We start from the raw sequence: 11,890 nt of genomic DNA, 5'->3' as shown, positions 1-11,890 counted from the left end.
CAAAGGAGAAGACAAAGAAGACCAGAGTCGTTGTTGTGCGTGAAAGACTTGTATTAATGTTGTTGAAAGAAAAAAGTTGACAAATAGAGGATCCTACTTACATGCACCACAGGAGTTTTTTTGTCGATGGCCACCGTCACTGACAGGAGGGGTGTGCAATATTGCTAAATACTCCTATATCTACATCATGTAACTTTAAAAACTTAAAGTAAACTGTTCTATACCTTTGATTTCTCAGTCTAAAGAGGGCTATGAGGAAACTGTTTTAATCTTATTAAGTTGAAATGTCCTAATTCTTCAGTATAAAGTATGTCTTACATTGTATATATCTTGTATGTTTTGTATCCACAAGCATAAAACAGGAGATGGACTGCGAGCAGTGTCACTTAAGGCGTTTTTCGACCGGAAGAACTTTACCCCGGAACTATACTTGTATTTCGACTGGTGAACCCAGGGTCTAAATTTAGTTCAGGGATAGATAATCTCCCCACTAAAAAGCCCCAGCTAGGGGTGTAGTACTTTTCAAAGGTCCAGGGGCTTTCGGGGGGCAGGGCATGCAATGCTGAACGTGTCTGATTGGTAGATTATCTGCAGTGTTTTTATTCGGCCCGCCATCCACAATAACATCACACACATCTATGATTCACTTGATTTCTCTTTCTTTCTTTTGCTCTATCTTTTTTGTATGTGTGTGTACTTTTAAAAAGAAGAAGCTATGACTCCTACTGAAGTGTATTGCATTCACATGAGAAAAAAAAATTGCTCTGTTTTTCTGAATTCACAAGTAAATTATGTCTGAATTTCTGAATTAATGAGTTAATTATCTCGGAATTATGAGCAAGGTGTTCTTTTTTTCTGTATTAAAAAAATAATAATTTGCTCTGTTTTTCTGAATAAAACAAAAATGTGCTCTGTTTTTCTGAATTAGAAGTGCCAGCTAGTGATTGGATGACCAAAAACTGATGGAAGAATTAGGCCTCTCTTTTCTAGTAAGCCCAACCTGTACCCTGAAACATGTATAAGCTCTGAGTCTCAAATGTGGAATGCATTATCTCTTCCTGATGTCCTTAAAATTGTGCCTGAATATGAGAAATGAATTGACTCAAAGTCACATATTATTGGTATAAATTTAATTTATGGAATTCAATTTCAAAGATTTTAGATAAAAACATTTCCCCCTACTCATCAGGTCAGGGTAGCAGTGACGAGAGGCCAAGCAGGTAAGCCCGGACTTCCTACTCACCAGCAAATTTGGTAGCAGCTCTCCCTGGAGGATCCCAAGATTTTCCCAAAACCAGGGGGGTGTATAGACTCTCTAGTGAGCTCTAGGTTTACCCTTGTGTCATAGTTGGATATGTCCAGATAACCTCCAAAGGATGGCAGCCTGATGGCATCCTTAGCCAGATGCCAAAATTACCTTTAAAGGAATAGAGGAAAGGTTGTCTTTAACCACATCTACAGATGTCTGAGTCCCTTACCCTGACATTTAGGATGAGCACAACCACCCTTCAGAGTAAACTTATATTGGCAGCGTGTGTCATCAATCTCATTCTTGAGGCCACTACTGGAAGCTCATAATCAATGATGAGAAATTCATTATAAATACCTGCTTGAATTATCATACATTGGAAATTGGTGTATGCTCTCTGGTCCTCACCTTCAGAATCTTAGGGTAGTGTCATTCACAACGTATGTCAGGCATTTTAAGAGCTTCTTGATAGGCTCAGCAACCATTGCCAATGATACAGGTAAGGCTTCCTCTCCATCTTCAAACTTCATCAGAAGACTGGTTGGGTGGGTTCAGGAGATCCTCAAAAGCCTTTCAACAGCTTCTTAATATCCTCAATCCAGTTTGGCAGCCCCCCCCCTAGTGAAGACAGCCCAGGCTTCCCCCTCCTGAATTGTCTGATGGGTTATCAGAACTACCTTGGAACCGACAAAAATTCCCTCTCTGTAGCTTCCCTGAATTCTTCCTACATCCGTTTTTTTGTCTTCCACAGATGTTACAGCCCTCACAGCCACCCTTGATCTGTCTGCTGGTTCAGGAGCATAGACTGTATAAAATATGGACGTAGTATCCCTGACGTCACCCATCTGTATCTGAAGCGATGTTTTGAGGCCAATCGTTGGCAGGAGCCATAGTGCTGCTGTCGAGCAATTGTGACGTAAAGAGGTGGGCTTTGAGCCTCCTAGCCAACAGCTACAGTGTTCCCGCCTGCCAATAAAGTCAGCTGTGCCTCTCATTGGAAGACTCGTAATCTCAATATCTTCGAAATTGCCGCATTAGAAAGAAAATCACCCCCCGTACAGCGTGTGCTGATCGAGAAATTAGCTATCCAGACTACACTCGTCTTTTGTACCAGGCTGTAAACATGTTTATTTCTGCTGTAAAGATCGTCTTTTTTGAGTAGGTGTGTACGTGGTTTCTGGTACTTCCGGAGCCAGCCTCAAGCAGATCCTCCATGAACTGCAGTTTTTAGCACTTCTGCATTGGACTCATATTTTTACTTTGCTCATACTTTGCTAACTGAGCCTAAAAGGCTTCTTTCCTCTGTGTGACAGCTTCTTTCATGGCCATTGTCCAAGGGTAAATAAGGTTCCCACAACAACTTCAACTCCTGGAAGCCGCTTCCACAAATGAGGCTTTGAACCTGAACATCAGAATCCACTCCACTATGAGTCAACCTATGCTCAAAAATGGTGGTCATTATGGCCGGCCCATGACAACACTGCACCACACCATCATATCTATTTTCTATTTTATTTGTTTAAAATGGTTTTAACTGTCTTTCTTTTTCTTGAATTTAATACAAGCTTAAGAATGGTGTCACTGGTGACACACTTATTGGAGATTTTGTGGTCTGGTGAAGGGAATCATCAAGGCAGGATCTCCAGCAGAGTCCATTAGAAGCAGCTACACGACATTTGACACTTTCACAAATAGCCAGTTCAATCAGGAGAATCACAGTTTGAAGATATAAGGTTATTTATTCCAACTTAATGAATAATGAAACTTGACAGAAATCTTTGGCGAAGGACTCTACGGGGATAATTTTGTGAGCGTAGGATGTGTGAATTTGGCAGCAGAAGAAATCCCCCTAGAGTCCAGACACTGGTGGTGGTGGTTGATGAATCCTAGGAATTGAAGATTTGCAGAGACCAGGTGGAGATGGGGAGGTGGAAGGGTGCGCACTGTCAATGCAAGAAGGAACTAGTAGCAGAGAGACACATTTAAAAAGACAGCAGAAAGTTGATAGGCTTACGATAAGGACGTGCCACTGAGCTATTGGATGACAGCCCCCGCTGATTAACCAATGACAGCTCCAGAGCATGCAGCTGGAAGCGGGTGAGGAGTTAAACAACTGCTGTGATTGCGTTTATAGTCTTCCTGTCTGAACTTTCACTAGAGCTACATAAGTTGGAAGCAGTTTCTCCTTGTGTTGATGTATTAAATTGTTTTTAAGGAGACCTAGACATGTGGCCAAACATCTACAAGGAAACACTTGTATTTGTGCTGCAATGCTGTACAACAACAACACAAGCTCATCTGACCAATCAGGGGAAAGCACAGTCATAGAGTCAGAGGCACCAAATAAAATTACTAGATGTTAATGCAAATCTTCATGTGATGATTTATATAAATTAGTGAAACAAGATATGCCAGATATGATAAATATTTTATTTCTTATCAGCAAAAGACACACAGTTGATGCATTTGTATCTTTCATGACTTTTCAGTACAGAGGAAAACCCAAACATATACACAGTATGGGTATATATGTAAATGGGTATATTTTAAAGTGCAAGTGATTCACAAGGGTCAATCATGCGTTACATAGCATCAGGAACTTCAGTAATCTTCTTAAATCCTTTTTAAATCTGATAGTAAAATAACTGTCACTTATATATATTTATATATATGAATACAAAATAAACTTTACTAGTCACTGAAGCTTTTTGATTTTGTTTAAGCACAACATTTATCAATATATATATATTTCAAGTCTTGAGAGGAAAGAGTACCATGAAGTGCCAGAAGTGAGGGTGTTGACAGGAGAAATTGTTTCACAAAAGTCACCAAGGGTCCATTTAATAATGCTCCAGTACCACCTTAAGCACCCTAAACTAAACAGAAATCAGGCCATTCGTTTTATCTCTTCTAACAGCCTTCATGGGTCGCCTAACTTGGGCATTTCCACATCGAAACAGACATTCAGTATACAGGTACATTCTCTGAAATTACCATTACATTTGACTTAGTGAGGAAACAGTCAATTTGCCCTTGCCAAATATATTTGACACAAGGAATGTTCATAGAAAATAAATACGACGACATGGAAAGACATTAAAATGTAAAATATGGACTGATGCTGAGCTCTCTGTATGCTGACTGATCAGAGCGGCCACAGCAGAGAGGCATCTGGACCAGCATCACACAGGGAAGTAACAGTTTAGCAGCAGCTGTTGGGTTTTGGATTTACCCATGGACAACAAAGATACAGACATATGTATCAATAGTACATGAAGAAGCCCTGACCCTTCAGGATGCAAAGTATTTCAGGCTGATTTCCATTCACCGGGTAAATTAAACGTGTCATGATTGCACATGTGCTGAATGTTTCAATGCCCTTTATAGTGGTTAAGATGCAAAGTGCATATTGAACATAAAATAGTAAGCTAGGATATTTTACAGTGTGACTATAGCTCTTAACCTCCCGAGTGATTCCTTAAGAACTGCTGCCCTTTTGCACCAAATGACACTAAATAAAAGATCATCTTCACAGAGCAAAATGAAACACCAGTTTACAAAAAACAAAAGAGATGAGCGTCGCCTTCACACTGTGAGTGCAGTGTGAAAGCAAACATGCTGCTGCTTTATTAACACAGCATTAGCTGGCACTGAATGAAAGAAAGGTCAATTTCTGTGAGTTGCTGTGAATCCTTTGTATGTGAGATTATTGCATAGTTTGGAATTCTTAGCTTTTAAATTGACACTGACATCTCTTTCTCTGGTCTCTGCTTCGCTCTCATCAGTACAGGACAATTCATATTTCGTCAAACAGGACTGGGTTCAATGCCTTTCAAAAACTGTAAGTAGAAACTGCAAGGCTAATCAAAATAAGGTCAGCATAACCTTTTTTGATTTGTCATAATATCCTCAGAGGATAACAAAAAACAAGGTTTCTGTTCTAGAGAAATGGTGTTATCTGTCATACTGTTGAATAGTTAACTGAACCCAGCCTCGTTTCCAAGTTAATCTCTGTATTGCATTTAAAATGCGCACAAATATTTGCATATTGCACCCAAACAGAAACTTACTTAACCCGCTGATTATCTAGCTGAGCACCAGCATCTATCCAACAGGTATGTATAAATCAAACACCAGCATGAAGCCCCACCTCAGTGAATGCTGCTCTCCACTAACATACTGATTACAAATGATTGTCTTAATCTTCAAAGACCATGTTGCAAAAATGTTCAGATTTCATGCGTTTTAGTTTCTAGAGAGCAGCACACAAGTCTACTTAGATGTATTTGTGACATTGATGTACAGCTGCAATTCAGGGTGCATCTATTCATCCAAAACGGACCCAAACATGCATTATGTCAAGAAGTCTGACCATGGCCTGATCTATACAATTCAGCTGAGTACAAAGTCATGTGTCAGCAGTATGCCAGGCTGCCATTTTGCTCAGCAGAAAGAGGGGGGAGCTTTTATATCAGCTGTTCGGAGGTATTACAGGATCTCTCCACCTCTAAGTTTTACAGTTACTTGCAATATCTGCTCAGATAATGTTACAATAAGTGGCAGTAGCGTTGTGAAATGAGACATCACCAACTGTAAATTAAACACGGTTGGTTTGGTACTATAAGGGGGAAATATGACCAATAAGTTGTTTTGATGTCCCTCAATATATACAGAGTAACATGAGCTTTTACCTACTGAGAAATCCTGAGTGTCACTGTCAAAGAACTCTCCCAATGTATCAACGAAATGCGAAATAACTGAAATCCCTGATGTTACATTAAGAGTCTGGTCAATCACAGCTGTCTGTAGATAACTTCACACACATTCAACACTTTTTCACTCTGGTTTGTGCTGTTTGTCTGTAGCTAAATAACAGTGCAAAAATCTGGACCTGAGATACTGGGTTCTATAGTGAAAATATATATAAAGATATTCTCCACATTTTATGTGTTTGTATCCTTCTGACTGCCTCCTAATGGAGCAATACATGGGTGGGGCTTGCAAAGGTTGACACACTTTCAGACACCTATCAGCTTGAGTAACAGTTGAATGTGAAGCCATTATCAGTTACATCTTAAAAACGTATAGTTATGATTAGGCAGACAGATGTGGAGTAAAATACAACTATGGTTGTGTATGTGATGTTATCTAGGTTTAATGTCACAATATGTAGAAAGCCAAGTTTTAAAAGGGCCAAAGTCGATATAGATACCATATCATGGGGTGTCTTTATGCAATCAGGGCAATCAGGACTGACGGAAAAAAAGCAAAGACATAAAAAGGATGAAGATAACTGGCTTTAAAGGTGCTTAATGCTGGTGTTTGTTTACCTGTGGTGATACCTGGTAAATCTTCAATAATGTGCACAACCCCGCCCAGCACCAAATAAGCTAGCAGCTGCAATGAAGACCTTTATCAACCAGAAATTGTGTCAAAATGAAGCTATTGTTTTGTTGTGGTCCCTTGTAACACCCAGAAAGTAGATCACCTGACTTGAATGACCAACCTTGTTCCCCTATGGCCAGCACAGAGTCATGACATGGGTCCCATTCAGTCACCAGAGTGTCAGCTCACTTTTTTTGGCATAGAGCTCATGTTCAAATAGGAGCCATGTCTGGACTTGTTTTTAAACCTGTAAACTAATTAAAACTACAATAATGCATTAAAATAAAAAAAACATTAAATAATATAGTAGGAAAATAAATATCATTCCAACAAGGCTTTTTTTTTTAAATAGTCAGTCTCAATCTCGACACTGGAAGCCAGTGTGTATGTCACGTTATTCACCTCAGAGAGCAGTGATCATCAGTCCAAGAAGACAGCTGCTCTCAGTCTCATCGGTGAACGTGCTAATCAGCTACTGCACATACACTACTGCTTCACGCTCAGTTCAAAACTCGGATACAGATTCCACTAAACATGGTCCCACATACACTCCAGAGCTCAACAGTCATATGCTTTTACAAGTAGCTGGATACAAGATATGTAAAATGGGCTTTTTCTGATAGTTAGACTTGGCCATGACCTGGACGATCCTTATGTGCTGGACAATGCTTTGAATCACGCAACCATGGCTACATCTGCCATCAGAAAACAAAACAAAAACAACTATAAGTGCTATAGCTATACACTATTTTGGTTTTCATGAATAGCATTCAGGGCAGTTTGTAGTTTTTTTGGTCAGTTTTAAGGTAACCTCTCAAAGGTTATCATGAAACCTCTACAGACCTCCCTCCGTTTGAGCTGTCTCTCTTTTAGAGGGCTAGCTATGGCTGTCTCAGATAACTTAGTATACAGTACATTTAACTGTTATGTTAGTGTTAGAAAATAGAAAATTATTTCCACATCTCATGCTCACAATTTCACAGGTCTCATTGCGGAAATATTAGACACATCTACCAATAAATTCTCATTCCTATCAGTGAACTAATAATAATAATCCAACTACTAATTTCTAGTCATGAAGAAATGTCAAGAATATGAGTTTTTGTCTTTTAACGTACATACTTGTGCTCGAGAGGCACTAACCACTATGGCTGTTTTTTTCTTTTCTTTTTTTTTTCTTGGCATCAAAAGACTTGTTAAGGATTCAGCTCTGTCGGAGGAGGTGAAGAGGAGTTAACAGGACCATGTTGCAACGTTGCAACAGCCACATGTTCAACACTAACTGTGAGCAGACACGTTTGAAAACAGTCGATGGAAGGGCCTAAGTGTGGGATATACAATGAAACAACAATCAAATTCTGATATCGACTCTATGGGCGTTCCGGCATTCCCTAGAGGTGCATGTTTCTGTAACTTCCAGTCTCGCAGAGGAATGCATTCTGTCACCCCTAGGGAATAGAGGAACTTTCATGATGTTTTGAGGAGTGTGTGGAGTTTCTGAATCTGAATGGAAGTTAGGAGCTGTCAGTGGCCGAGCGTTTTTTGCCAAAATGACTGGCGGAGTCTCTGTTTCGCAGATTAGGCTGGATCTTATACATATGGGGACCCATGGACCAGCGCCAGCTCCCACGGCCCTCCACTCCAGTTGGGATGGCGGCAGCTGCAGCCACAGCAGTGGATGGGCAGGGCTTGCTCTGCAGCAGCTGAATAAGCATGGTCATCTCTGGGCCCAGCCGCGACACCATGCTGGCCCGAACGCGATCCACCGTGTCTTCGTCGCAGTCCATCAGGCTCTGTAGCAGCTTACCATAAAACCTGGGAGGATGAAACAAAGCATCACAAACTGTCTTTTTTTAAGAGGACGAACATTTACAATGATATACTCTCATATCTTATACAAGACTTCATAGGTGTTTTTGTGTATTTGCACACTAATCAGTAGTCTGATGTCATCCATATGGGAGTAACCGTCCCTTCTCCAGTCACTACTAAGCCATGTGCTCCACCCTCCCGGCCCCCTTTTGTATCCACTCCCAAACTGCAATCCTACATGTCTTACAAGAACAATAGGAACAAAAACATGCAAACTTGATATTCCTGTTTCATTTTCTCTCATTGTAGGGAAGAATGTATGAAGCAGATGGTAACTAAAACATGGAAATCAATACAAATTCAGCCATCTGCTATGCTGCATAAGTTGGAGAGGGGTTTATTCAACATTCAAGCCATGTTTATTTGTAATTTTGGGCATGCTTTAAACACATTGCCAAGTGTTGTCTGCACTTGTAATGAGCCAATGTTATAAACCCTTATTTAATGGTTCAAATGGCCTGTCAAACATCTCAAGCTTTAAACTCTTATATTAAAGTTATTTGTACAATGTGAACTACAGCTTATAACTTTGATCAGTCCGTCTTTGTAAAGTAAACACAGAAAAGGAACAACTCACCTATTTGGGAAGTGACTTGGAAGCTGTGCCACTTCACCAATAGCATCTGGATTCGATCGAGCCACGGTGCAGATATCCAGCTTGCTGTAACACTCCTCTTGGACCTCGGATATCATTCTTTGAAAGGTGGAGCAGCGGCGGATGCTGGGGAATGCCTTCGAGGTGATGCCATTGGCAATACACTTAAGGCTCTCCTTCACAAATGCTTTACCCTATAAAAAAAAAGGAAAAAAAGTGCTTCACACATTCATGCCCTGACAGTTACACCCATTTAATGTGCATGTTGAAACAGAGAGAATACAGTCTTTGTGGAGTGAATTGAAGTGTGTACCTGAGTGTCAAATTTAGCAGCACTGTATAGGAAGGACTTGCAGATGTCATGCATGCCATCTGTGTCACAAGTTGAGTTTTCCAGGCAGGCGAAGGCTCCACAGCCAACTTGGAGGGCACTGTTGAGACAGCGTGCCACATCTGCTGTGGGCACAGAGAATGGACCATCAGCGGGGGAGCCAACAGTGGCTTCACTGGGAATCACTGCACACTCACTGAGCTCATTACACAAGATGTTGCCAGGGTTTCGGCTCAAAAAATGCAGCGAACAAAAGAGAATTTTCATACTTTGGTGATTCACAAAAGACATACAGTCACTTGGGGCAAACTTGACTGAAGATTGGACACCTTACAACTGGGAGAGTCTCAGACACTATTTGGCACAAGTGCTCTTTTCTCTTGGCAGGGACCTGTAGTCCACTGTTTGATTCTTTTCAGCAGAGTTTGGATGAGGAGCACCAGAAATACCAAAGAGTTCCTGAAAATTGTTGGCATGCCTCTCGACACACACTACAATACACTTGTACTGCTGACACACAAACACACACACATAGAAACGCATGTTGCAACTGGAGTCTGTCTTCAATTCTTTTACAAGCTGGTGCAGAAAAGCTAAACTGAGAACATCCAAACCACTTAAATATTCATAAGTAATAACTCATGTACATGTCGCACATGTCAGAGTCAAGTTCAATATCCAGAATTGATCCCACAAAGATCTAGATGATGAAATACACATTCAGAAAATACTGCCATGTTTGTTAAAATATCACATAACTAGAATAGTTATCAGGCTTTAGACCCACATAACCCTCATCTGAATTTTTGCAAAATCTTTGATACATGCACCCTGCAACACAAGTTATCTCTTCAGTCTGTTTTTCAAAAACTGGCCATGACCAGGAGGAGCTTAAAGAACATGCAATGCTCTTAAAGGGTTACAAGACATAGCTATAAAACATAATCTGTAAATCAGTTCATCCAGATAGTTGTCCCTTTTTTATTTGTCATCCAAGCATCCACTGAGATGGCAAGCAGCCTGACTTCAAATCCTTTGTAATAACCATTAAGAAATGTCACCACATAGCCTAAGCCTACTTGGCAGACTCCTGAATCTGGGGCCCCACGTTGACCTGCACAGTCAGATAAAGTCTGCCTGCCATCAGGGACCAGAGATTGTTCCCAAAATACAGAGAGTGAGCTGCAATTCTTATGATGATGAAGCAATTCCTGCAGAAAGGAATCAGCAACCCTGTTACCCCCTGCCTTTGCCGCTGCACTGTACCTTTGTATTGAAAAAAACATTTGAATAAGGCCATGCAGATTAGTGGTTTGCTGTTTCATTCATTGCAGATGATACTTAGGGATTATGACTGTCATTTCTTCTTTCAAGCATGATAAACTATAAGGGTTGCATTAAGCAGCCCAGGTGACAAACTGTATCTTTATCTGTGGCATACTGGGAGAAAATAGTGATGTATCCTACTTTTTTTCTGACTTGAAGGCAACACAGGAAGGCTGTTTTATGCACTAAAACCCCCGCTCCAAGTCCACTATAATTCCGAACAGAGGGACCTATGCAGCAGGCAAAGCCATGAGAGAGAGACTATCAGCATGACACAGCCTGCGCTCTCAGGTGTCAGCACCAAGCTCCATGCTCATCTGTTGCCGGCAGGACACCGGCAGAACCACAGCGTTAATCCTGCAGCCTTCTCTGTGAATCAACGCGCTCGTTTACACACAAAAGGCTGCATAGGCCAAGAAAATAAACATACACGAGGGAAAAAAAATGCACACACATTAAGCGAGCAAAGGTAATTAAATACATTGTTGAAATGGTCTGTATGGGAGCAAGCAGTGCACTCTGTGAAATCTGCAAATGGAAGCAGCATGTTACTTACAAGGGCTATTGGCGGAAAAGCGTGTTCTTCTAGGCGAATAAGACTCGTTCTGATCCAGTTCATATGCAGATGCGTTCAGCACCATCAGGAGAAAAAGTCCGGTCCTCAAAGGCATCGTCCTCTCAACACAGATAATACAACTAAATGCAAAGAGACGGCTCCTGCTCTGTGTGTAATTCATAAGAATAACGCTCCAAAAGCTTCTGCAGCTCCGGACACAGAATAAATGTAGGATATTACAAGTACGCTGCCAGCTATTTCTTTACACCGGACTCCTCACTATCCTTTTGACTTGCATGACAGATAGAACCGATGTTAAGTCTGCATGGGTTTATATGGGAGCGCTGAACATTACGAGTTCTGCGTTTGGACCAATCAGAGCGCAGGATTCAAGCCCGTGGTCCCCGTCTTTCCACTACTAATTGATAAAATGATTCAACAGCGGCCAACACTGAAACAGTTACTGCTCAACATGAAGAATGTTGACATTATGGTCTTATAATGTTCAAACGGAGGAGAACAAATATATTTATTTTTATCACTGATATGTATATATGTATATGTTTTACCCTGCCA

General features: G+C 40.8%; 1 protein-coding gene across 1 annotated transcript; it reads right to left on the bottom strand.

The window, feature by feature from the left end:
- Positions 1–4,074: 4,074 nt before the first annotated feature.
- On the bottom strand, positions 4,075–11,606 carry stc1 (stanniocalcin 1). The gene is made up of 4 exons (XM_034691269.1): positions 11,315–11,606; positions 9,415–9,557; positions 9,084–9,295; positions 4,075–8,449 (listed from the first exon to the last, which is right to left on the bottom strand). The coding sequence occupies exons 1-4, from the start codon at positions 11,493–11,495 to the stop codon at positions 8,149–8,151; spliced, it is 837 nt and encodes a 278-aa protein (XP_034547160.1). The 5' UTR covers positions 11,496–11,606; the 3' UTR covers positions 4,075–8,148.
- Positions 11,607–11,890: the final 284 nt, after the last annotated feature.

Source organism: Notolabrus celidotus, chromosome 9 (genome assembly GCF_009762535.1).
Source record: "Notolabrus celidotus isolate fNotCel1 chromosome 9, fNotCel1.pri, whole genome shotgun sequence".
In the NCBI taxonomy this organism is placed as follows: domain Eukaryota; kingdom Metazoa; phylum Chordata; class Actinopteri; order Labriformes; family Labridae; genus Notolabrus; species Notolabrus celidotus.
This window is presented reverse-complemented; position numbering and strand designations above follow the sequence as displayed.

What these genes read in the sequence shown, in the direction of transcription:
- stc1 (XM_034691269.1), bottom strand. Translation starts at nt 11,495, where the DNA reads ATGAATTACACACAGAGCAGGAGCCGTCTCTTTGCATTTAGTTGTATT. An exon ending in CTTTTCCGCCAATAGCCCTT is followed by an intron (nt 9,558 to 11,314) that starts GTAAGTAACATG and finishes CTGTGCCCACAG; the next exon opens with CAGATGTGGCACGCTGTCTC. An exon ending in CCAAGTCACTTCCCAAATAG is followed by an intron (nt 8,450 to 9,083) that starts GTGAGTTGTTCC and finishes TCATCCTCCCAG; the next exon opens with GTTTTATGGTAAGCTGCTAC.